This window comes from Ailuropoda melanoleuca, chromosome 1 (assembly GCF_002007445.2).
Source record: "Ailuropoda melanoleuca isolate Jingjing chromosome 1, ASM200744v2, whole genome shotgun sequence".
Taxonomy (NCBI): Eukaryota; Metazoa; Chordata; class Mammalia; order Carnivora; family Ursidae; genus Ailuropoda; species Ailuropoda melanoleuca.
Genome location: NC_048218.1, coordinates 189771191 through 189798700, shown reverse-complemented (window position 1 = coordinate 189798700; position 27510 = coordinate 189771191). Strand labels below are relative to the sequence as shown.

The window sequence follows — 27510 nt, the reverse complement described above, 5'->3', positions numbered from 1 at the left end:
TCTATCTCTGTGAATTTCACTACTCTAGGTACCTCATATAAATGGAATCATACAGTGTTTGAACTTTTGGACTGGCTTATTCACATAGCATAATGTCCTCAGGGTTCATCCATGGTGTATCATTTGTCAGTATTTCATCCTCTTTTAAGGCTGAATAATAATGTATGTACCACATTTTGTTTATCCACCCATCTGTCAGTGAACACTCAGGTTGCTTCTACCTTTTGGCTAATGCAGATAATGCTGTTATGAGCATGGGCATACAAATACCTTTTGGAGTCCTTCCTTTCAGTTCTTTTGAGTATATATCCAGAAAGGGAATTACTGGTCATACGGTAATTCTGCTTTTGTTTGTTTGTTTTTTTGAGGAAGCGCCATACTGTTTTCCAGATTTTATAGAATTTTAAGCTCTGTTGAACTTAAAAACAAATTTAATTCATGGGAAGTCGAGATTGCTCGGATTACCTCTCCTGTATTTTTCCTGCTTGTACCCTTGTACTGAAATACTACCAGAGAGTATTTTACTGCTGTACAGGTGAACTCTCAGAAGCTTTATTTCTCTTTATTGGAAGTTCATAGTGCTGCTAAAGGGGAATGCTTTGTAGTGTTTGGCATGCAGAACTCCTTAAAAATACTGACTTGGGGCGCCTGAGTGGCTCAGTCTCTAAGCGTCTGCCGTTGGCTCAGGTCATGATCCCAGGGTCCTGGGATCAAGCCCCGCATCAGGATCCCTGATGCTTGTGAGCCTGCTTCTTCCTCTCCCACTCCCCTCTGCTTGTGTTCCCTCTCGCTGGCTGTCTCTCTCTGTCAAGTAAATAAATAAAATCTTTAAAAAATTAAAAAAAATACTAACTTGATTTTCCTTTCTGGTAAAGTTTCCAAAATGACAATATTATGAATCGTGTTTTATTTCTTTTGGTAAGAAATTTTCTGTTAATGGAGTTTACATTATGTGTCTTACTTCTTTTTTTCTCAAGCCCATAGCACAGTTCTTTTCAGTTTTTCCTCTGTATTCATTGTTTTCTGTTTCAGCCATAGTATAATACTATATAAGTAGCCCCATAACAGAAGAATATACTTGGAATTAGACCTGAAAATGTACATGTTTTTTATATAAGGATTCGGATTTTCTAACACTTCAGTGCTTTTTTTTTTTTTTTAACAATACTGTAAGCTAGACATTTCACATTCCTATAAGATTGAAAAACTTGAATCTTCAGCACAGTGTTAACATATGCTTAATATGCCTGATAATATTCTCATTCTTCTGGTTTGTATGAGTTGTTTGTTTTTTTTATTTTATTTATTTATTTATTTTATTTTTTATTTATTCGACAGAGATAGAGACAGCCAGCTAGAGAGGGAACACAAGCAGGGGGAGCGGGATAGGAAGAAGCAGGCCCACAGCAGAGGAGCCTGATGTGGGGCTCGATCCCACAACGCCGGGATCACGCCCCGAGCTGAAGGCAGACGCTTAACCTCTGTGCTACCCAGGCGCCCCTGTATGAGTTATTATAAAACTTGGCTCAGATGGGCAGGAATAGAGACCAGCGATTAAAAGAAATAAGTTTTCTATATTTTTTACTTTTAGGAAGTACTTACCTCGGCTTTGTTTCAAATGGTTTCAAGCTTGGTATTTTCTTCTTTTAAAATAGAACTGCCTGGTATAATTAGTAAGGCCCACAGCAAACAACGTGATTACCAAGGAATGCATGCTTCAGTCACTCCCAAACAAAGTTGATTTTATGGATCCAGATTTATTTATCTTTTTTTCAGGGCCATTCTTGAGGTTAACATCCACGTACTTCGGTTATTGAGGATTTTAAACTTGGATGGGGATTTTTTACACTTGTCATGAAAATATTTTGGCACGATTTCTCAGTATCATATTATGCGTGACTGACAGTCACAAATTTGAGCCAAATTTCATTTGACAGGGTTCATTAGGACTTAGGATTGTTTGAAAATGCTTGTCCCAGAAACGTGGGGATCTCATCAGAAACTGAGGAGGCCACAGGACTCAGTGCTGTTATTTGGTCTTACTGATTCCTTTCATTGAAATCAAGATAGAGCAGTGCATATGGGTGCTACAGTCTTCTGAAAGTTGGCTTGAAGAGTGTTTGGAAATTTCTTGTGGACTTTGAATAGCTTGTGATCTTTTAAAGAATTATTTTTAGCTAGGAATCTCTTCCTTCCCATAAGGGAAATAGTATCTCCCTTTTAATTATTCAGTTATTATGGAGATGGCTGTGAAAATGTTTAAGTTGGCTGAATTTGTCTCTATAAATGAGCCTTTTTGCTTCTGGAAAAGTTATTTAATGCACACAAGGGTATTCTATGAGTATGGGAGCCTGCTGGGGGGGCTTTATATGACTCTTTTTCATTTATACTCTGCTGCTGGAGATGGGAGCTGTTTACTTACCACTGCTGTGAACGTTTTAGCTAAGTTCATTTCATCATGGTTTCTGCATTTCAAGCCTTCTTACAAAACAAGTTATTTTGAAAAATACCATTTTTAGGTAGTAATGGTTATCTTTTAGGCCCCATAGTTATGTTTTTCTTAAAATTCCTTCAGACCATTTTCTTTCCCTCCGAAGAGAATCATCAGAAAGTAACTCGTGACAGACCTGGCAGTTTGTCCTAAGTTTGTAAAATTCTCATAAAAGATCAGATACAAAGGCTTAAGATAGCTGACCAACTTAAAAAGTTACTTTCTCTGTTTCAGGTAAATTAGACTTTTTTTTTTTTTAAATCTGTCTCATGGGAATGATTTTTTCTTGATTTGGGAAATTCTGGTTTTCTAGCTCTTTACCACGTTGTTATAGGGTATATGTCTAAAGCTTTGTGTTCTTGGACTGATAGTTTTTGGGAGGTTTTGTTTTATTCTTTTCACTCTTAGTCTCCTCCCCCAATGTACTGTAAATCTTTAAAAGTATTTAATAAATATATTACTTACTAATTGAAATGCTTAAAAAAGTACAGCAACCTGACAGTTTTATGTTACTTTTCAAATTTCACTGAAATATTTGTATTTCCAGAACCTCATTTTCTATTTGCCAGAGCTCTTCTGTCCTCAGTGAAGTATTTTAAGTAATTTTGCTTAATTTGAGGAGTTTTTTGTAGGATTAACTAGCAGCCTTAATCCGCTTCCAATTCTTGGCAGCTAATGAATCCTTAGGCTCCTATCTGGGTGTGTGCTTGCATGGTTGACAGCCCGCCTGCTCAGTGATTTAGGTTGATTCGGCAGTTTTAGAACTGTTAGTGTAGAAGTGAGTCTTGGAGCAACAGAGCACCATTAAAGAAAAGGAAAGGGCAAGTACTTTTAGGATCTGCTGTGAAGTACAATGAAAGACTTAGAGAAAGTTGCTGAAAGGATTGCTGGGCCATAGCCTGCTTCATATTCATCACATAGTCATGGAAATATCTTTTGAAAAGACTGATATAAAGGTCTGTTCTGCTACTGCTTTGTGAAATGGAAGACTGGAATTGGATGCTTAAATGGAAAATGTTCTCTTGTTGCAGCCTCTTTGAAATGTGCTGCTGGTGGGAGCTGCAGCTTCCTCCTGCTGACTCTGAGCCCCAGGCTTCGGTTGAGATGGTCCTTTCAGAAATGTGGAGCTTAGTCCAAGCCTGGATTTCAGTGGGTAGCACCTGGCATCTGTGGCTAGAAAGTCCTATGAAGTGTAAGTGCTTTATTCTCTCCTTGTCAAGAATCCCTTTTCCTTCCTTCCTTTTCTTCTTTCTGCAGCTTAGCAGAGGGGAAGTACAATGAGCAATGTACTGTAGTGTCTAGGGTACCAGGATTTGGTTGCATTAACTTTATGATTCAGTGACCAAAATAAGATTACTTGTTTTTGGATGTCAACAATTCTTAAACCCTCCTAGAATTCAAAATAAAGTGATAAATTATGACCCCTTAATATATCATACTGGCAGTGTCATCCCAAGTAATTTTTCATTGACAGTCTACTTTAGTAGCTGTGATATTTAAGTTTGCCGGGTTTCTTTAGAGATCACTCTTATATTTTATTCTTACTCTAAAAGACAAGTATTTGAAAAGAGAGGTGCATTTGACCAGTGGGTGAGGCAGCATCAAGGTAAATAAGGATGGTGAAAATGAGAGGACCGCTCTTTCACTTTGGTTCTACCTGATACATTTGCAAAAAGAGCAATTTGGGAGTTTTTCGACCAGTTTGTCAAAGAAGTATCCTAGCAAATTCATTAGCTGCCATCTCTATTTTAGTTTAGTTAAAAAACAAAAAAACCTAGTTAACTATATAATGAGCATTAAAAGATACAAGTTTTATATGTGATTTAGTTTCTTGGAATTAAGTACTTTTTTCCTATTTCAGGAATACTGGTAATATTTTAAAGTAAGCTCATTCCAGAAGATCCCCATTTTAACGAGATTTTTAAGGTTCTCTTCACTGAAATTTTTCTGAAAAGTCTACATCTTCAGATTTTAGCTAGGAAATTATTGAGCTTCTTCTCACTGCTAAAACAGAATATATATTTAGAATAAAACGAAACCAAGGCTCCATCTGTGTAAGGCATGTGAAGTTCTACAAATGAGCATTCTGAATGAAAAATGTCTCATCCTCTCAGGGCCTTTGTTTTCTTTATCTGTAAAGAACTGATTTGCTTATTCTCTGTTGCCCTTTCTCTCTCTAACCATTTTGGATTCTGTTCTTAGAGCTGATTCCCAATCCCTAAGTATCTAGCTGTGTAGTAGAAGGATGGGCTTTTCATGATTGGAAAAGCAAAGAGGTGTTACAGACTTAGGAAATGATAGTTAGTATCTTGTGATTTTGCTTCATATTTAGTAATTTAAAATACACTTTAAGTACTTCTTATGGCCAAAGGAGTTTGTGAGATGTAGAGATAGTTACAGTTGTTAGAAAAGATGAACAAAGGCCCAGGTAATTATAGTACCAAGTTCTATGGTTGAGCTGTTAATAGAGCCAATGTAAAAAGATTCCTGCCTCCAATATTTTCTTCTTATCTCTGTATTTCAGGAGTTTGAATATGATGTGTTTGGTGGTTATTTGTGTGGGGGAAAGGGGGCCAGGAATGTTCTCTCTTGCCCCAGTCTACCATAGTCTTAGTTCCAGTGCTGCCGTTCTCAGTGGTGGGGCTTTCTCAGTGATCCTGGCCTCGCTCGCCTATGGCATTCTTGCTTGGCCTTGCATCTGGTAGGTCTCGTGCAGGATTCCCTCGGTGTGAGGGGACTTCTTTTAGTCTGTAACAGCAATAGGTCTTAGCCTGTGTGGTGAGGGTGACAGGGTTTGCTGCCCCCACACAGCTTGAGGTTTTTGTTCAGGAAGGGAGAGGATCTAGTCAGCTTTTTGTGCCTTCTGTGCTGTTGAGGGTTCCTGTCCAGGATCCTATTACCAAAGGAGGTTTTCTCTGGTCTTTTGCCCTAGCTCCAGTCTTTGTCCTGAGTGTCTGGGGGAGGCCTGTGGAAAGGAGCCTGTAGGTGGTTGTGAAGTCCGCTTGTGTCTGTGAGTCCCAGGGGTTTTATATGTTCATGCTAGTCCATACTCAGCTTTTATCAATTTGTTCATAATTATAGCAGAATTTTTATTACTTGGTTATGTGGTGCCCTGTGTCTTTTCCTCATTTGTTATGCCACAGATGAGCCAGTGCTTGCCTCCTGTCTCCTTAGAGGTTTGTCTTTAGATTTCAGTCTACTTGATAATGCTGGGACCTGAGCTTTCTGATGCATTTTAAGAAGTTATTTTGTAGTTTATTCGCTTTTGTTTATTGTTAACTCAAAAGCGGTGTTCTTTCCGACTTGCTAGATCTTAGATATAGAACTCCTCTCAGGTATTTTTTAAAGATTTTATTTATTTATTGTCAGAGAGAGAGAGCGTGCATACACACACACACACACACACACACAAAAGCAGGGGGAACGACAGGCAGAGGGAGAAGCAGGTTCCCTGCCGAGTAAGGAGCCAGATGTGGAACTTGATCCCAGGATCCTGGGATCATGACCTGAGCCAAAGGCAGACGCTTAACCAATTGAGCCACCCAGGCATCCCTCCTCTCAGATATTTTTATTCATGTTTTAAACCCCACAAGATGATATTACTGTATATAGTTAGTGTCCATAAAGATTTACTCACATACTTAACTTTTCCATTACTCTTCATTTCTTCCTATTTCCACGTTTCCATCCAGAATTATTTTCCTTTACCATGAAGAATACCCTTAAGTATTTTCTTCTTTTTGGGTATGTTGGTTATAAACTGTCTTCTTCTCTTTTATTATTATTTCTTAAATTTTTCATTCATTCATTTATTTATTTTTGTTATTTAGTTAGTAAGTAAGCAAGCAAATCAAGCAAACAAGCAAGTAAGCACTAGACGCAATGTGTGGCTTGAACTCATGACCCCAAGTTCAAGAATCAGATAGTCTACCAACTGAGTCAGCCAGGCACCCCTTTCTTTATGGTCTTAAAATGTCTTACTTTTGTTGCATTTTGGAAGGGTTGGTATAAAATAACCGATTGGTAGTTATTTTCTTTCAGTACGTTGAAGATACTGGTTCCCATTGTTAATGTTGACAAGCCAGCTGTCTAATTGTTCTTTTAAAGGTAATATTTTTTTTTCCTCTTTTCTCTGTCCTTTAGATTTTCCTCTTTGGCCTTTTAAAAAATTTTTTAAGATTTATTATTTGGGAGAGAGAGCATGCACGCATGTGTGCGTACAGCGGTGAGGGTGCAGAGAGAGTCTTAACCAGATTCCACACTGAATGCGGAGCCCAACGCATGACTTGATCTCATGACGTGAAGATCATGACCTGAGCTGAAACCAGGAGTTGGAGATTTAACCAACTGCGTTACGCAGGCACCCCTCCTTTTTGGCTTTTTTTTTTTTTTTTAAGATTTTATTTATTTATTTGACAGAGAGACAGCCAGCGAGAGAGGGAACACAAGCAGGGGGAGTGGGAGAGGAAGAAGCAGGCTCCCAATGGATCAGGGAGCCTGATGCAGGGCTCGATCCCAGAACCCTGGGATCATGACCTGAATCAAAGGCAGACACTCAACAACTGAGCCACCCAGGCACCCCTCCTTTTTGGCTTCTTTAACGGTGTTGTTATGATGTGCCTAGGTCTGTTTTTTCTGTCCTTAGCGTTTGTAGAGCTTCTTAAGTCTTGGGTTGGTGTCTTTTACCACTTTGGAAATTTCTCAGCCATTATCTATAGTGCTTCTGCCCAATTTTTTTCTTTTCCTTCTAGGATTTCAATTATATGTATGTTAAAGTTTTTCAGTGTGTCCCACGTGTCACTTGGATTCTTCCCATTCTTTCCCTTCTGTCTTTTTTGATTTTGTGCTTCGGTCTTATTTTCTTCTGTTTCTAGCATAGTAATCTTTTCTTCAATTGTATGATTTGCAGTTTTAACCCTTCCATTTGGTTCTTAATTTCGGTTACTATATTTTTCAGTTTTAGAATTTCCATTTGATTCTTTCTTACGGATTATATTTCTTAATAGATGTTCTCCAGTTTGTCTTCTAATCCCTTAAATATATTAATCAGCTACTTAGTTTTTTCCCAACTGTTTATTTTGAAAAGTTCATAACTTGAAAGAACTGTAGAGTGAGCACTGATATACCCTTCGCCTCAATTGAACAGTGTTTCATTTGCTTCTCTCTGTCTTTCTCTTTCTGTCCTTTTCTGACTGTATTTTTTTAACCTTTTGGAAGTAAATTGAAGACCTTATAATGCTGTACACCTAAACGCTGACATATTTCTTGTAAGGACAGGGACATTTTTCTAAACTAAACTAAAACCATTGTTACTCTCTAGAAATTTAACTTTGACATAATGGTATTATCTAATATACAGCCTATATTCAGATTTCCCAGTAGCTTTTACTTTTTTTATTTTTCCTAATCCGGGATCCATTTAAGGGAAATGTGTTGTTTGTAGTTGGTCTTCTTAATTTTTCAGGGTATTTTTGTTTTTCTTTTAAGATAGTGACATTAAAAAAAAAATCTAAGCCCATTTTTTCTGTATTTAATATTCCCCAGTATTTGGATTTATCTCATCATTTTCTCATGATTTCATTCAGGTAAAACATTTTTTGGAGGAACACTACATGGTTGGTAATTCGTTTTCAGTGAAACACATCAGGAATTGTATAAAAATTTGTTTCATCATTGGTGATGTTAAGTTTTGTCACTTCAGTTAAGACATCAAAGTTGTGTTAGTCCTCATTCCATTATCTAGGTACATTATTTTCTGTTGTCTGTTTCTTTTCTCTTTGTTGTTGTTGTTATTTAGTCTTTTGTTTGATATTGGGTATATTGTTTATGAAAAATTGAAGGGATGATAAATGATGTTTTCCTCCTGACATGATTTCTTTTGCTTCTTGCAGGTCTTTATAATAGGACCAAATCCGTTTAAGGGATTGAGCAGATTTTAAACTGTGTTTCTTTCTTTCTTTTGGTGGTAAAATGTACGTAACATAGGATTTACCATTTTTTAAATTAATTAATTAATTTTTAAAAGATTTTATTTATTTGACAGAGAGAGTGAGAGAGCACAAGCAGGGGAGAGGAGCAGAGGGAGAAGCAGGCTCCCGGATGCACAGGGAACCCTATGGGGGGCTCGATTTCAGGACCCTGGGATCATGACCTGAGCCAAAGGCAGACACTTAACCGACTGAGCTACCCAGGCGGTTTATTTTTAAAGATTTATTTATTTGAGAGGGAGAGAGCATGTACACATGGTCATGGGGAGGGGCATAGGGAGAGGGGGAAAGAAACTTTAGCAAACTCCTTGCTGAGCTTAGAGCCCAGTGTGGGGCTCAATCCCAGGACCTTGAGGTGACCTGAGCTGAAACCAAGAATTGGTTGCTCAACCGACTGCACCACCCAGAGCCCTCCATTTTAACAACTTTAAAGTGTACATTTAGCGGCACTAAATACATTCACATTCATGTACCACCATCACCACAGTCTTCCAGAACTTTTCATCTTCAACTGAAACTCTGTACCTGTCAAACAGTAACTCTCCCCATTATCCTCTCTTCAATCCCAGTGCCTGGCAATCAAAATTCTAACTTTGTTTCTATGAATTTGACTACTCTTGGTACTTCATAGTAGTGAAATCATACAGTATTTGTCCTTTTGTGTCTGGTTTATTTCACTTAGTATAATGTTCTCAAGGTTCATCCGTGTTATAGCATGTAATGGTACTTCCTTCTTCAGGCTGAATAATAATCATTGTATGTATGTACCACATTTTGTTTATCCATTCTTGTTTCGGTTAGCATTTGAGTTGTTTTCAGCTTTTGGCTATTTTGAAATATGCTGCTATGAACATTGGTGTATAAATATCTGAGTTCCTGGGGGCGCCTGGGTGGCACAGCGGTTAAGCGTCTGCCTTCGGCTCAGGGCGTGGTCCCGGCGTTGTGGGATCGAGCCCCACATCAGGCTCTTCCACTATGAGCCTGCTTCTTCCTCTCCCACTCCCCCTGCTTGTGTTCCCTCTCTCGCTGGCTGTCTCTATCTCTGTCGAATAAATAAATAAAATCTTTAAAGAACAAAAAAAAAAAAAATATCTGAGTTCCTGGGGCGCCTGGGTGGCTCAGTCGTTAAGCGTCTGCCTTCAGCTCAGGGTGTGATCCCTGCGTTATGGGATCGAGCCCCACATCAGGCTCTGCTGGGAGCCTGCTTCTTCCTCTCTCACTCCCCCTGCTTGTGTTCCCTCTCTCGCTGGCTGTCTCTCTCTGTCAAATAAATAAATAAAATCTTAAAAAAAAAAAATATCTGAGTTCCTACTTTGGGTATATACTCAGAAGCACGATTGCTACATCACACGGTAATTTTATTTTTAATTTTTTGAGGAACCCACCATGCTGTTTTCCATAGTGACTGTATGATTTTCAATTCTCGTCAGCAATGCAGTTTTCCAGTTTCTCTACATCCTCAACAGTATTTTGTGTTTTCTTGATAGTAGCTATCATAATGAGAGTGAAGTGCTGTCTCGTTGTGGTTTTGTTTCACATTTCCCTAATGATTATTGATGTTGAGCGTATTTTCGTGTGTTTATTGGCCATTTGTATATCTTTTGGGAGAAATGTCTGTTCAGGCCTTTGCCCATTTTTTGGTTGGGTTATTTGAGGGTTTTTTTTTTTTAATTTTATTTATTTATTTGACAGAGATAGAGACAGCCAGTGAGAGAGGGAACACAAGCAGGGGGAGTGGGAGAGGAAGAAGCAGGCTCACAGCAGAAGAGCCTGATGTGGGGGCTCGATCCCACAACGCCGGGATCACGCCCTGAGCCGAAGGCAGACGCTTAACCGCTGTGCCACCCAGGCGCCCCTTGAGGGTTTTTTGTTGTTGTTGAGTTATAGGAGTTCTTTAAACATTTTGGGTATGAATCCGTTATCAGATTTATCATTTGCAAATACTTTTCCCGTTCTGTGGGTGGCCTTTTTATACTTATCAAGTCTTTGATGATAAGTAGAAGTTTTGAATTTTGATACAGCCCAGTTTATCTATTTTTACCTTTGTTCCATGTTCTTTTGATGCAAGAATCATTGCCAAATCTAATAGTCATGAAGCTTTTCCCTTAACGTTTTCTTCTAAGATTTTATAGTTTTAGATCTTACATTTAGTTTGTGATCCTTTTGGGGTTAATTTTTGTGTATGATGTAAAATAAGGGTTCTGTTGTCCTTGTTGAAAATCATTTGACTGTGTATGCAAGGATTTATTTCTGGATTCTCTTTTCAATTCTGTTGGTCTTGTGTCTGTCTTAATGCCAGTACCTCACTTTTTTTATTGTGGCAAAAAACACATAACATGAATTTATCCTCTCAACAGTTTCTAAGGGAACAGTACAATATTGTCAACCACGTGTACATTGTTGTGTAAGAGATCCCTTGAACTCCCTCCCCGCATTCTATATAACTGAAATTCTACACCTGCTGAAAAACATCCCGCCATACCCTCATCCCAGCCCTGAGTTTGACTACTTTAGATACTTCATATAAGTGAAATAATGCAGTATTTGCCTTTTTGTGACTGACTTCATTTACCATGATGTCTTCAAAAAAAAAAAAAGGGCAAAACAAAACATAATGTCCTCAAGGTTTATCCGTGTCTTAGTATGTAATGGTACTTCCTTATTTTTTAGAACTGAGTAATATTCCATTGCCGTGTATATATATGAATTTTCAACTTTTGGCTATTTTTGTGAATAATGCTGCCATGTACGTGGGTATGTAAATACCTTTTGAAGATTCTGTTTTCAGTTCTTTTGGATATATACCCAGAAGTGGAATGCTGGATCATATGGTAATTCTGTTTTTAATTTTTTTGAGGAACTTCCATACTGTTTACCATAGTGGCTGTACTGTTTTACATTCATTGGTTTATAGCAGTGCACAAGAGTTCCAACATCTCCACATTCTTTCCAACACTTACTTTCTGGTTTGTTTTTTTTTTCCTTTTGATAGTGGCCATTTAACAAGTGTAAAGTGATATCTAACTGTAGTTTTGATTTTACATTTCCCTGATGACTAGTGATGGTGAGCATCTTTTTTGTATGCTTGTTGGCCATTTTTATATCCTCTTTAGAGAAATATCTTTTTAAATCCTTTGTCCATTTTAAAATTGGACTACTTGGTTTTTTTGTTTTGACTTGTAGGAGTTCTTTATATATTCCAGATATTAATCCCTTATCAGAAATATGCTTTGCAGATAGTCTCTCCCATTCCATAGGTTGCTTTTCCACTCTGTTGATTATTTCTTTTGCTGTGTGAAACTTTCAAAGTTTGATGTAGTCCCTTTTGTCTATTTTTGCTTTTGTTTCCTGTGCTTTGTATCACATCCATGAATTCACCATCAAATTCAGTGTCATGATCCCCCCCCCCATGTTTTCTTTTGAGAGTTATAGTTTTCAGGTCTTACATTTAGGTCTTCATGTGTTTTGAGTTAATTTTGTACATAGGTCCCCCTTTCTTTTGTATGTGAATATCTAGTTTTCCCAACACTGTTTGAAGAGATTCTTCTATCCCCATTGCGTAGTTTCGGCACCCTTGTCGAGTATCATTTCGCTATATTTGTGAGGGTTTATGTCTAGGCTCTCTTTTTGTTCCATTGGTCCATATATCTGTCTTTATGCCAGTACCATACTGTTTCGATTATTCTGGTTTTGTAATAAATTTTGAAATTGGGAAATGTGAGACCTCCAACTTTGTTCTTTTTAAAGATTGTTTGGCTATTTGGGGGTTCTTGAGATTCCATATGAATTTTCTTTTTTATTTCTTTTTCTTTATTTTGTTTTATTTTATTATAAAATATGTTCATTATAAAGTATGTTCAGTTGTGTTCATTTTATATTATTTTATTTTGAGTAGTGAAACACAGGTCTTGAACTCATGACCCTGATATCAAGTCCTGAGCTGAGATCAAGAGTCAGATGCTTAACTGACTGAGCCACCCAGGTGCCCCTCCATATGGATTTTCATTTCTTTTTTTTTCAAGATTTATTTATTTTTTTGGAGAGCGAGAATGTGGGGGTAGAGGCAGAAGGGGAGAGAGAATTTCAAGCAGACTCCCTGACGAGTGGGGAGCCTGACATAGAGGTCGATCTCATGACCCTGAGACTACCACCCATGCCAAATCAAGAGTCGGACACCCAGCTGATTAAGCCACCTGGGTACCCCCCTCCATATGGATTTTCTGATGGACTTTTTTGTTTCTGAAAGAAAAATAATTGGGATTTTGATAGGGTTTGCTTTGAATCTGTAGATCACTTTGGATAGTATTGACAACAATAGTTAAGTCTTCCAATCCTTTAACACAGGGTATTTTCCCATTTATTGATGTCATCTTTAACTTCTTTCAGAATGTTTTGTGGTTCTTTTTATTTATTTTTTTTTTTAAAGATTTTATTTATTTATTCAACAGAGAGAGAGACAGCCAGCGAGAGAGGGAACACAAGCAGGGAGTGGGAGAGGAAGAAGCAGGCTCATAGCAGAGGAGCCTGATGTGGGGCTCGAACCCATAACGCCGGGATCACGCCCTGAGCCGAAGGCAGACGCTTAACCGCTGTGCCACCCAGGCGCCCCTTGTGGTTCTTTTTAAAGATTTTATTTATTTATTTGAGAGAGACAGATAGCGACAGAGATAGCAAAAAAGAGCACAACCAGGGAGGAGAGGGTGAAGCAGGCTTCCCACTGAGCAGGGAGCCTGATGCGGAGCTTGATCCCAGGAACACAATCTGAGCCAAAGGTAGAGGCTTAACTGTCTTAGCCACCCAGGTGCCCCGTGTTGTGTAGTTTTCAGTATACAAGTCTTTTTGCCTCTTTTATTCCTGAGTATTCTGTTCTTTTTTGATGCTGTTGTAAATGCAATTGTTTTCTTAATTTCCTTTTCAAATTGTTCATTGTTGATGTATAAAAACTGATTTTGGGGTGTTGATTTTGTATTTTGCAACTTTACTGAATTCATCTATTAGTTCTAACGGGTTTTTTTGGAAGTCTTTAGGGTTTTCTACGTATAAGATCATGTCATATGTGAGTTTTACCCCTTCCTGTCCAATTTGAATACCTTTTATTTCTTTTTCTTGGTTAATTGCTTTGGCTGGAACTTCCAATAAGAACTTCCAATGCTGTGTTGAATTTAAGTGGCAAAAGTGGGCACCCTTGCCTTGTGCCTGCTCTTAGAGTTTTGAGAAGCTGTCATTGACATTGAATAAGGTGTTCATTGTGGGTTTTTCATGTATAGCCTTTTTTATGTTGAGATAGTTCTCTTCTTTTCCTAGTTTGTTGAGTGTCTTTGTCATGAAAGGGTGTTAAATTTTGTCAGATGCTTTTCCTGCATCAGTTGAGATGTTTGTCTTTTTTTCCCCTCCATTCTTTTAATGTGTGGTATATTACATTAAAAAAATTTTTTTTTTGTTGAACCACCCATGCATTCCATGAGTAAATCTCGCTTGGTCATGGTGTATAATCCTTTAGTGTACTGTTGAATTTGGTTTGCTCACATGTTGTTGAGGGTTTTTTTTTTTTCCATCAGTATTTTAAAGGGATGTTGGTCTGTAGTTTTCTTGTAATATTTTTGGCTTTGGTATCAGTAGTACTGGTTTCATAGAATAAATTAGGAAGCATTCTCTCCTCCTCTTCAGTTTTTTGGAAGAGTGAGAAAAGTTGGTCTTTAAATGTTTGGTAGAAAACACTGGTAAAGCCATCTGATCCTTGGTTTTTCTTTATTGGGAGGTTTTGATTCAATATTTTTACTAGTTAAAGCAGTAGAGTCTATTTACATTTTCTATTTTTTCTTGATTCCGTCTTGGTATAGTGTATGTTTCTGGCAGTTTGTCCATTTCATCTAGAGTATCCAGTTTGTTGGTATACTGTTGTTCATAGTATTTCTTATAATCTTTTTTTTTTTAATTTCTGTAAAATTGATAGTAAGTCCCCACTTTCATTTCTTTTTTCTTAGTTAATATAGCTAAAGGTTTGGCAATTTTTTTTTTTTTTATCTTTTCAAAGAATCAAGTCTTTGGGGCACCTGGGTGGCTCAGTTGTTAAGCATCCGCCTTTGGCTCAGGGCATGATCCCAGCATTCTGGGATCAAGCCCCACATCAGGCTCCTCTGCTGGGAGCCTGCTTCTTCCTCTCCCACTCCCCCTGCTTGTGTTGCCTTTCTTGCTGGCTGTCTCTCTGTCAAATAAATAAAATCTTAAAAAAAAAAAAAGAGTCAAATCTTTGTTTTTCTGTTCTCTATTTTATTTATCTTTGCTCCAGTTTTTATTGTTTTCTTAAGCTAGCTTTCAGTTTAGTTTAGTTCTTTTTCTGCTTCCTTAAGGCATAAAGTTAGGTTGTTGATCTGAGATATTTCTTTTTTAACATAAATGTGTATGGCTACGCATTTCCCTCTAAATGCTGTTTTTGCTGCATCTCATAAACTTTGGTTTATTGTGTTTCCAGTTTTGTTTATGTTAAGATATTTTCAGTTTCCCTTGTTTTATTGTTTGTTTTAAGAATGTGTTACTTTGGGGCACCTGGCTATCTCAGTTGGAAGAGTATGTGACTCTTGATCTTTGGTTTGTGAGTTTGAGCCCTACATTGGGGGTAGAGATTACTTTTTAAAAAATCTAAAATAAAAAATAAATCTTTGCATATCCACCCTCAAGTTTAACAGTCCAGAAGGGAATGGGCTTTTGTTTTGACTTCTGGTCTGTCTTTCCTTTTTGAGACCTCTAATTTTATTTTTATTTTTTAAAGATTTATTTATTTTTTTGGGGGGGTGCACATAGTGGGAGAGAGTGAGGGAGAAGCTGACTCCCTGCTGAGCAGGGAGCCTGATTTCAGGGCTGGGATCATGACCTGATTTCAGACCCTGGGATCATGACCTGATTTCAGACCATGGGATCATGACCTGAGCTGAAGGCACACGCTTAACCAACTGAGCCACCCAGGTGCTCCCCTAGATCTCTACTTTTAAAGAGATAGAAACATTTAAATCAGAAATATAGATAACCTGGAATTATACAATTGGAATTTTTACTAGTTTCTGCTCTTCAGATTAAAGCACAACCTGGCATGGTGCAGTCACTAACTTTTTCACCTGAGTCCTGACCTGGCAGGTTGACAGATTTCACGTGGAAGAAAGACATTATGCTAGTCCAGTTTTAACAATCAATATTGCAGTTTTTTGTTTGTTCTGTTCTTCTTTTTTGTTTTTTAAACACAGATTTGGAAAATGGGATGGAACAAATGTATAACTTGGTTAATTACTGTATGTGGGTGTCCTTATAGCTACCACCCAAATCAAGAAATAGAACTTTTCTGGCCATTCCACAAGTCTTCCTTGCTCTCTTTGACATAACTGCTTCCCTCTCCCTAAAAGTAACCACTGTCCTTTCATAGTAATCCTTTCTTTGTGTTTCTTTATAGTTTTTAGTCTTGTTGTTTTTAAAAATACGTCTTTTGATTGTCTTTTAATCTGTAGGTTCTCTCTCTATAGATAAACTGTTGAGGAATCTGGGCCATATGACCTATTGAGTTATTCTGCATTGAGGATTTTGCTGATTGCATAGTTATGATGCAGCTCTAGTCTCTGTATTTCCTGCAAATTGCCAGCTGGATCCAGATGTTTGATGAGACACAAGTTTGATCCTCTTGTCATTGTGGTATCCTGTTCTTTTGTCAGGATGCACATAATATTTGGTTGGGTTTTTTTTTTTTTTTTAAGATTTCATTTTATTTTATTTATTTGACAGAGACAGCCAGTGAGAGAGGGAACACAAGCAGGGGGAGTGGGAGAGGAAGAAGCAGGCTCCTAGTGGAGAAGTCTGATGTGGGGCTCGATCCCAGAACGCTGGGATCACGCCCTGAGCCGAAGGCAGACGCTTAACGACTGCACCACCCCGGCGCCCCTGGTTGGTTGTTCTTATGATCTACTGTGAAACAAATTACCTTAAAACTTAGTGACTTAAAACAAAAATTGTTTCGGGGGCTCCTAGCTGGCTCAGCCAGTAGAGCATGCGACTCTTGATTTCAGGGTTGTGAGTTCAAGCCCCACATTGGGTGTGGAGCCTACTTAAAAAAAAATTAAAAAACAAAAACACAAATCATTTCATTGTATCTCACAGTTTTGTAGGTCACAGATTTGAGCAGGGCTCTGTGGATGATAATTCTGCTCCATGAAGTTTCGTGGATGGGCTGGTCTGGAGGTTCTAAGATGGCTTCATTTACATGCCTGACACTCTTGATAGAAATGGCTGGAAGTCTGGACTTAGCTGTGCTCCTCTTGCTCTCCCTGTAGTCTTAGGTCTCTTTACATTGTCTCTCCAGTAGAGAAATCTGAGTTCCTACCCAGTAATTGTCTAAGAATTTGTGGACATGTATTAAGACCAATAAATATTTTGGGGAATCACTTTGATAAATCCTGTTTTTTTTAAAGTTCACCTGCTAATTTTATCCCCTATCCATGAATATTGCCTGTAGCAATTATTACTGTGGTGTTGAAATAGTAATTGTCTATTTTTCTCATTTCTTCTTACCTTTATTAACTAAGCATTCTTCTGTAAAAATGATTTCGTATATTTTACAAAAAACTCTGCAGTTAGTTATTTGGTCATTGTTCACAGTATGGACTCATGGGCATTTGCTTTATTTTTTGTTTATAATCCAATACTATCATAATTCATTTTCTTACACTAGGTTTTTTATCTTTGGCCATTGAGCTCTTTTGGGTTGTCTTCTATGTCCTTTGTACTTTAGACTTGTTTGTTTTAGATTCAGCAATTGTTTAATGTTATCATGCCCAATTTATTTAGATGGATATACAGTATCTCTGTGTTTTTCTTATAAACTAGTTTTGGGTTTTTTTATTTAAGATTTTATTTATTTGACAGAGAGAGAGACACAGCCAGGGAAAGAGGGAACACAAGCAGGGGAAGTGGTGGGGGAAGAAGCAGGCTCCCGGCGGAGCAGGGAGCCTGATGTGAGGCTCAATCCGAGGACTCTGGGATCATGCCCTGAGCCGAAGGCTTAACGGCTGAGCCACCCAGGTGCCCTGATAAACTAGTTTTTAAAATGTTTTGGGCCTGCTTTTCTTATAGAGATGTTACTCTGTTCATTATTTTCTTTTTCCCTCTATAGCTATATATGCCATTTGGCCTCAATTGCTTATTTTTGTGTGTGTGAAATTAGTCTTTCTGAACTTTAGGAGGCATGGCTGAGGGGAGTATTTTCATCTTGAAAGAACTTCCTTTTCTGTTGTTTCCTGATAATATTTACAAATGTGGTTTGATTTCTCTAAGATTTCCTACTTTCGTTACCTTCTCCTTTGCTTCCTTTGTCTCTGTTTTACTTATCCTGTATAATTTTGATTCTGTAAACAGGATTCTGTCCTCAGTTTGGAGTCCTGTCCTTCCATTTCAAGAATTTATAGAAGCTAGGCTGTACCATCTCCTTAGATTTTATGTAGGCCTCTTCCACTCAACCTTTTCTACTCACCTCCTTTCAGATCAGACAAAACCTCTTCTATTTTCAGTCCTCAAATTGTCTCTCTGTTCTTTCCATTGAATACTTTTTGGCTCTTCCGGTGTTCCTCTGCCCTTACATCCATTAGATACCCTGTTGTTTTCCTCTGCTTCTGCTTTTACTGAAGCTGAAACTACACAGGTCTTACAGATGTCACTGGTTTGTCCCCAGCCACTTAAATTTTGGGGTTCTTGACATAACTAGATAATACCTGGTTTTGTTGTAAATGCCCATAGTGCTTTAGTTTTGTTCGTTAACTGCTGTGTTTTTATGAGGGCATTTATGGAGTTTCCAAGGTTTCATAGAATCTTTTTGCTATTATTTTTTTAAAAATAACTGTTTGAGAGGCGCCTGGCTGGCTCAGTTGGTAGAGCATGCGACTTGTGATCTCAGGGTCATAAGTTCAAGCCCTACGTTGGGTATAGAGCTTACTTTAAAAAAAACAACAACCAAAAAACTAGATTATAAAATACCAGTTTGAGCAAAATATATTTTGATGGCATATTAAACTATAGATGTGCTTGAGTTACTGGTTAGATACTAAATAGCTAAAAACTTAAGTGGCTGGAAGATTTTTTGTGTGACATAATGTTTTATGCTTATTTTCCACCATCTTATTAGATTGAAAGCTAAGTTTTATGTTAATAAACCTCTAATGAGGGGCGCCTGGGTGGCACGGCGGTTGGGCGTCTGCCTTTGGCTCGGGGTGTGATCCCGGCGTTGTGGGATGGAGCCCCATATCAGGCTCCTCCGCTGTGAGCCTGCTTCTTCCTCTCCCACTCCCCCTGCTTGTGTTCCCTCTCTGGCTGTCTCTATCTCTGTTGCATAAATAAATAAAATCTTTTAAAAAAAAATAAAATAAAATAAACCTCTAATGAACTTCAGGGTCTCTATTTTCAGTTTACTTTGGGAACTTGTACAGGCCATTTATTCTACCTGTTTCTCTTTGGAAAGATCTTGAAGAATCATTATGTATTACTTGTGAAGCTTCATAAGAAATTGACTAGGTGAATCTGTGTCATCTCCTTCCACAATTGCTTCTGCTTCTAAATTGAGATTGAAAAAATTTTTTCGGTTCATTATTACCAACCTATTTTAGCCTTCTCCCAAGAAGAGGCAGTTTGGTGGAATTGGATTAAAATTAATCAATTGTTAATTAGTTGCTGTGTACTGCACAACTTTGTTCCCAAAGTTATCTTTCAAAATAGAACTCTTTTATAACTGTGACTAGCTGTTAGAAACCAAATCCTATGCTTTCATTCCATTATTATTCCCATAGATGCGTTTATTTTCTCCTGTGAAAATGATTTTAGTGTCGTGTATATATAGTACTTTGCCAAACATAAATATGTTAGAAAATAATAGAAGTATGTGAAATATTCATTTGGAGTGAGATGGTTTTTCTGCTAAATGGAACTAAAGATTGAAACGTAGGCCCACTGAGACCTATTTATAGATATATTAAAATGGTTCTCAGATTCAATTCTCAAAGTGAACGAAAGCTTATTTATTTTAAGTGGAAAAGAAACATCCAACCTATAGATAGGGTCGGAAGTTATACAGTGACATTTTGGTTTTAGTAGGAGCTTTTGGGGCTTTTTTCTTCATACTCTCCCCCCTACGCAATTAATGGTTCTAATCAGCAAGATTAGATCTATTGATCTGATTGATAACTCTCATGCCTTCCTAGAATGAGTCAGAAGGATTTAGGTAATATGTTGAACAGGGCCTATAAATACATAGTTTGAGGTATTGCCTGAATTAGTGGGTAATTTAGCTTGTCAGGTTTTTATTATAGTTTGGTCTACATACGTCTTTATGTGTATTGAGATGTAACGTTAAAATTACTTAGTACAATGGTATTTAAGAAATTTTTGTCTGGTCTGCTTTCAGGTTCATGCGTGGGAGATTTCAGACCAATTGTTACAGATCCGACAGGATGTGGAATCATGCTACTTTGCTGCACAGACCATGAAAATGAAGATTCAGACCTCATTTTATGAGCTCCCCACAGACTCTCATGCCTCTTTACGGGACTCATTACTAACCCATATCCAGAACTTGAAAGACTTGTCACCTGTCATTGTAACACAGGTAAATCCTGTGCTTCTCATTAGAGAAATTTGTAAGGCCATTTGGATTTATCAAATTAATTTTGATTGACATTGCTAGGCCATGTGAAGTATTGTTAACAACTTTATTACAGACTTATTGCTGTATTTCTTAAGTGGATAGAAAGTGTAAATGTAAATCTTCTGTGTTAATATTAGAGTTCATTTGATTTCAAACCAATTTAAATACCAGAAGTCGGGGGCGTGCGTATAGGTTTTCACAGGCAGGCGTGTGTGGCCCCCCTGCCCTGTTAAAATTGCAGATGATAAAAATACTGTATACTGTACTGTTCTGGGCCAGAGGTCTGCCTACTTTCCTTAAAAAAAGATAGTTTCTGGACCAAATTGGCTAGTAAAAGTCTCATGAATGAAATAGTGAAGCATCTGGCCCTTCCCCCTTAGACTGGTAAATACATTAGAAAGGAAAACTGGAAGCTTCAGTGAATACATACTCACGTGTGTTCTCTGCCTGGCGTAGAAGTGCCCTTTAAGAGGAAGGAGTCTTTTGCATAAGGCTTCAAGATGAGAAATGGAAAGAGAAGGGAAATGGCATTCCATTACTTAAGGAGTGAGTCAAAGGGCTGACTTCGTCAGTAGCTTTGGCCTTTTGGCAGAGTATAATTTATCTGTCCATGAAGTTCTATAGTATTGCCAAATAAAAGTAAGTATAGATATATTCTGAGGAAAATCTATAGTCTGTTCTTTCTGATTTCTTTTTGTTATTGTTTTGTTTTGTTTTTCATTTTTAGAGGTTGAGTTTTAAATCCTAGCAATTTGTAGCTAGCCCAGAAGAGTTTGCATTATATATGTAGCTGTGGAGGTGAGGAGAGGTAGGAGGGCTGTCCGTCTTTGTTGTCATATTGTTTGGAAAAAGTTTAGTTTCTTTGCTCTCTAATTAATATTGATAGTAACCGTATTTCTGTTCATCTATTCTGTTCATTTATTTCATCTCTCTTCTTATTCAGCTGGCTTTAGCAATAGCAGACCTTGCCCTACAGATGCCTTCCTGGAAGGGATGTGTACAAACATTGGTGGAAAAGTAAGTAACTTATATTAACTATATTCTAGCAGTTGGAATTACTATTAACCTACAAAGAGAAATTTGTTAGCATTAGCTAGACATTTGGAATATTTTCCCCAAACTCTTAACAAGTAATTATTTATTATTAACTTTTGTTAAATTAAAAGAGAATCATTTAAAATTTAAATATTACAGAAGTGTGTCGTGTGGGACATAAAAGGCCCTCATAATTTATACACACATGTCCCTTGAATTAACTGCAGCAAAGTCTTTCATTGTCTTGTGGATCACTCCCACTAACTGACATGTCAGCAGTTCTACAAAAACATTGTCAGAATGTTTAAGATTATATTAAAAGTCATTATGAATTAAAGTTCTTTTTAATCAGGGTTTGTTTCATACCTGTCAAAGGGACGGTATGATTTCTAGATACATGGAGCCTGCTACTTTGAATAAAAGCATTTCCTCATGGTGTTGGCTAGATGATCTTAATACTTGCTTGCATTTTGACATTTGGTTAGGATATTAATTTTGAACAAAGTGGATGTCCTTTTTACCTCCAACTACATTGTGTCATTAAAGCCTTTATTTGGATAGTTTATTTTTTTTAAGAAAATTTCATTAAGAAAATTAACACATGTTCCTTAAAAAAAAATTCCAATAATGTGGAAGCTTTCAAAGTAAAAGCCTTTCTCTCTCCCTATTTCTGTATTTCATAAGTAACCACTATTAATGGTTGACTATATAGCCCTCCAGACTTTAAGCATTTTAAAATAAATAAGTGCATGTATATTTTAATATATCTGTGTATTTATTCACTTGTATGTAATATATTTCATACACTTTTTTTTTTTTTACTTAATACCTTGTGGACATCTTGTCATGTTAGAACACAGATATTTCATTCATTATAATGGCTATGTATGTTCCATTGTATAATCGTCTGTAACCTTTTTAATCCTAATTATGGTGGACCTTTATATTTTCCCAATATTTTTGCTACTATAAAAAAAATATTGCAGTGCATATTTTTGTATACTTTGCATGTGTATGTGAGATTTTTTGAGAGAGAAATTTCTGGAAGTGGAGTTGATGAGTCAAAGATGATGCAAGTTGAAATTTTGATTTCCAGATACCTTTCCAAAAAATTTAACTGTTTTTTTCCTCCACTTTAACAGTAGTGAGAATGCTACTTTTGTTGGTATAGAAGCCTGTTGTTATCTTACGTGATTGTGTATTTTCTTACTCTAAACAACTTCAATCTCTCCCCTTCCTTTTTCCAGATATAGCAATGATGTAACTTCTCTGCCTTTTCTACTGGAGATCCTTACAGTGTTACCTGAAGAAGTACATAGTCGTTCCTTACGAATCGGGGCTAACCGGCGCACAGAAATTATAGAAGATTTGGCCTTCTACTCTAGTACAGTGGTGTCTCTATTGGTGAGTAAGTGTGAAATACTAAGTTGCTCTGTAGGGGCAAAAAGCCATGGTGGTTATTTTCTAATTCACTTGCATTATTGTGAAATACAGATTTCTTTGCAAAAATTGGCAATGATAATACTGTGGCATTTATAGAACACTTTACACTTTAAATACTTTCAGATTCAGAAACTATACTTTTTGAGGTTTTGAGTAATGCTGTGAAGGGGATGTCATTTCCATTTTATGAATGAGATATAGAGGCCTTAGACTTACACAACTGCTAATTCAGAATTTGAACTCAGCCTTTTGATTACATATCCCTTGCTTTTCTACTACTTCACGCTAGAAACTGTTGGCTCTTGACGAAGGACCATGCTGATGTATAAATTTACTTAAGGAAAGGATCCTCTCTTAAGGATCAGTTGAGATTTTGATAGGGAGGTGGTTCAGGACTTAATTGACCTTTGAGCAATATCACAATTATAGATTAGGTAATACTGCACCATCTTTTTAAAATGAGTTATATGTGATTAGGTCCTTTTTGACTAGGTAGACGTTTTAATGCTGTAGACCAGTGATGGGTAAATTTGTGGTCTATGAGCTAGTCATCTATTTTTGTAAATAGAGTTTTACTGGAACATAGTCATGCCCATTCAGTTACATATTGTGTACGTCTGTAATTCTGAGCTGAAGTGGTAGAGTTGAGTAGTTTTCACAGAGACCACATATAGTCTATAAAATCTGAAGTATTTACTCTTTGGCTCTTTAAAGAAAATATTTGCTTGTTCTTGAACTTGATGGTATTAAATTATCTAGCCCACATCTCATTTTTAGGTCTTTAGAGTCCAGGTCAATTTTTTCAATAATGTGCTTATGGATTATTTTTCAGGGATTTGTTTCAGTACTTTTGCAACATCATAGAACTTTTTATTTGAAAAAGAAATTTTTTACTTAAAGTTGTGTTCAGATCAGTGTTGGAAATTCACTGGAAAAGTATTCTTTTACGTGTATTTTTCAAATACCATATATTTTAAAGAAACAGTACTATTGAGAATTAGAAAATACAGACAAATTACATTCAAACTATCTGGAGATACACTGTTAAACCTTTAGTACATATCCTCTATGAACGTATGACAAATTTTTAAAATACAAATGAAATTATATTTTAACCTATCCTCCTGCAGTCTACTTTTTCAGTTATCCAGCTTCATCTTTCCATTTCAGTAAATTTTTATATCCATCTAATAAATACCCAGGCCATCTTCACATTTCCCAGGTTCATCCTAAAATATCCTTTACGGCATTTTTCCAAATCAGTCTCCAGTCTAGAACCGTGCCTTGTATCAGTTTATTACGATTCCTAACCACAGTCCCCCTTCCCCTTCTTTTCAAAACAACACTGATTTGTTTGAGTTGAGATTGGACCAGTTATTTTATAGACTTACCTTGAATTTTGGATTTTCTGGTTGCCTTGTCTTTGTTTCATTTAGTTTGTTTTTCTATTCTCCGTACTTCCTTTAACTGGAAGTTGTATCTAAAACAGCCCTTCTCAGTAGGGGTTCCTCTAGAGAATTAAGTCTTAATGCCCTAAGGCATCTGTTGTATAGAACAGATTAATAATGGTATGAGTATACTATCCTTAGGATAATGGAGAAAGCAGTCACCCAAATCATTTTCTGTAAGACTTAATTATTTTCAGAGCTCTGGTTGAGAAAGAAAGGCTTGATGATTGATTTTAAAAGGTTAAAGATTTTTAAACTTTTATATTTTTATTTTTAAGGCGGGGGGCAGTGGGGGAGAGAGAATCTTAAGCAGGCTCCATGCCTAGCGCAAAACCTGACACAAGACTTGATCTCACAACCCTGAGATCATGACCTGAGCCGAAATGAAGAGTCGGACACTTAATCGACTGAGCCACCCCGATGCCCCAAAAGGGTAAACATTTTTGACTGGAATACATCATAGATACTTCATGTGGCACCTTCCATTAGTGATGTTAGGGTTGACTAGATTAGGGTGATGGCAGTCTGATTCTTCCATTTATAAAGTTTGTTTTCCTCCTTGTAATGCAATTTGTATGATGGTAGTTCGTAAAATAACAAATGTTCAATTCCATATCAGTCTTTGCCTAAAGATTTTAAATTCTAGTTGGTAATCATTGTCTTAATAATTTTATTGTGGTTCGCAAAATAATATTTTAATCTGTCATTCTTTCTGTGTATATATTAGTTGGCATTCTTACGAGTATTCTGGCATTCTTCTACTAGAAAGGCACTATAAATCTTGAATTCTTTTTTAATTTCCTGTTTGCAAAATAAGGTTTTGTTTTAAACCTGCCTCAAGTGTTACCAGTTTTTTCTGACATTCTCTTTATGGAGCGTAATGACTCATGGATTTTCAATGATTCAGGGGCTCAACTAAAATCATTCTTTCGATGCTTAAAATATTATAACTTTGGCCACTGGAGCATTTCTCTCCTTCCTAACACAAAAAGATGACTAATACCTTGTTACCTCCTTGTCCCAGATCTAGAATCCTTGGTTCTTTTTAGTATCAGTCTGGGTCTAGTCAGAAGAGAGAAACCACATAGTAGTATGTGGGAATGTTTAATATAGAGAATGATTAATTCTAACAGTGATGAGGGATTGCCTAGTAAGAAGTAAAGAGATCTCTAAAGAACATAGGCATAAAACAGAAACAAGGAACAGACATTAACCCCTAGGCTAAGATAGAGTTTCCAAGGAAGGAGGAGTTCACTCCCTCCCAGGGCTGAGATCCAGACTCTGTTGGAGAAGGCACAGTATTGTGGAGCATCATTTTTGGCACTTCATGCTGCTGAAAGTCAGTCTTTTTTAATTTGCTGGAAATCTGCCTTCTAGGAAGCCCAAGAAAACTGTTCAGGGAAGGTGTCTCTCTGCCACAAAACCACCTTGGTATGGGAATCCCGGAGGAAGCTGCTGGCTACTATGCACTGGAGAAGCTGAGCACATTGAATCTGGTGCTGGAGAAGTTGTACATTCTTTAGGAGCCAGAAGCACTTTGCTATAAATGCATTGGAGAGGGTGGGGAAAATGCTGGGGAAACTGGTGGCCAGTGCACTGCAAGAGGCAGGCACCAGAGGAAATAGGAGTCTGGGGCTGGAGGAGCTGCACATTCTGTAGAGAGCTACCAAGTGAGCACACTAGCTCCGGGAAGCAGAATCCTTTTCCTCTTTTTTTTCTCTAGTGGCCTTCTGACAAAAAGTCAGTGCTGCCTGGCACAGGAAGAAATATTTAAAGGGCCCAGATCCATTTTTACAGAGTAGTCTAAAAGGGTGAATTTGGTGCTGAGAGGCAATACATCGATAATCAGCCATAGTCTTCCCATTTGACTAACTTAGCTTTCTGTTTGGTTAACTCTTTTGCATACATTTAAACTCGTGTGCAGGGGTGCCTGGGTGGCTCAGTTGGTTAAGTGTCTGCCTTCGGCTCAGGTCATGATCTCAGGGTCCTGGGATCGAGCCCCACATTGGGCTCCCTGCTCAGTGGGGAGTCATCTTCTCCCCCTCCTTTTGCCCCTCTACCCTGCTTGTGTGCACTCGCTCTCTCTCTGTCTCGTGCTCTCTCAAATAAATAAAAATCTTAAAAAAAACAAAACGTGTAATGGCATAACAAGCAAATGGGAAATATGTAAAGCTACTACAGCCCTCATATATGTATTGGTCACAAGAGTTCTGTAATTGTATGGCTTTCTTGCAACTCATTTCATCTTTCCCCTTCTGCTATAGACTGAATATTTGTGTGTGTGTCTCCCCTCTCCCCCCACCAAAATTTATATGTTGCTATAGAGTGAATATTGGCTTGTGTGTCCCCCCCACAAATTTATATATTTATATGTTGAAACCTAGTGCCTAATGTGGTAGTGTTAGGAGGTGGGGCCTTTGGAAGATGATTAGGTCATGAGTATGGGACCCTCATGAATGGGATTAGTGTGCTTATAAAAGAGACCCCAGAAAGCTCCCTTCCCTCTTACGTCATATAAACATAGAAAGAAGATCCTTGATTATGAAACAGGAAGCCAGTCCTCACCAGACACTGGATCTGGGGGTACCTTGGTCTTGAACTTCCCAGCCTCTAAATCTGTGAAAAATAAATTTCTGTTGTTTATAAGCCACCCATCCTGTTGTACTCTGTTACAGCAGCCTGAATGGACTAAGACACCTGCCTTGGTTAGAACCTCGGCTGGTTGGGGTCCTTTACTCTGTGAAGTGACCCCAACCCTCATTCCCAAAGAGTCTGAGCCCTCAATAATCCTGTCTTTTTTGATTGCTTCTTCTGTTGAGCCTGGCAGTACTAAGAAGCTCTCTAGAAAATTCTCTGGGTTCCAGACTGAGAACTCCTTGCTTCGATCGTGTAAGAGGAACTCAGTTTTTCCTTGGTTATTGGGATCAGTCAGTCCAGCCTATAGATTAACACCCTCCTCTCTTTTTTCCTATTGATTCAGGGGCATAAGAAGCCCAAATTGTCTAGGTGGTTGACTTATCTTCCAGTTTACTGGAATCATGTCTGTATTTCCTGGTAGAAGCATTCCTTCTTGGGGACCAAAATCTCCAACAGAGGTCAAAGTTGCTTATTACTGTACTTCCCTTACTCTGATATGAGTTCCTTGATTAGATAGGATGCCATGATGGTTGGGTATGGCATTCTGTGAGTCAGTGATTAATACAGTGCTGACAGAAGCACTACAAGCAGGGAAGGCAAAGCCATATCGAGCATATAAGTCTCTCTCTTCCTGTGAGTCTTGTCGTTCCAGACAAATCTCTGCTTCCTTTGTGGTAGAAGTTCAGTGTAATCAATCAACCTGGTCCCTGTGGTAGATGGTGCCATTTTAGGGACTCAGTGTTGGTCTCTGCTATTGGCAGATTTGACACTCATCAGTAGTTTTAACTTACTTAGTGGAAA

The 27510-nt window shown here is 37.7% G+C and overlaps 1 protein-coding gene across 4 annotated transcripts in view; it reads left to right on the top strand.

The window, feature by feature from the left end:
• Nucleotides 1-27510, top strand: part of TNPO3 (transportin 3) — an 83981-nt gene that overhangs the window by 9084 nt on the left and 47387 nt on the right. The window contains exons 2-6 of one of the 4 annotated variants that reach the window (XM_019804188.2): nt 3523-3683; nt 6533-6598; nt 19907-20107; nt 21090-21163; nt 22429-22585. In XM_019804188.2, coding sequence (XP_019659747.1) covers nt 19985-20107; nt 21090-21163; nt 22429-22585 — 354 coding nt within the window. In that variant the 5' untranslated portion in view covers nt 3523-3683; nt 6533-6598; nt 19907-19984. The remainder of the gene's footprint in view (nt 1-3522; nt 3684-6532; nt 6599-19906; nt 20108-21089; nt 21164-22428; nt 22586-27510) is intronic. The other 3 variants (XM_019804192.2, XM_034671816.1, XM_002913432.4) reach the window with 3 other exon arrangements.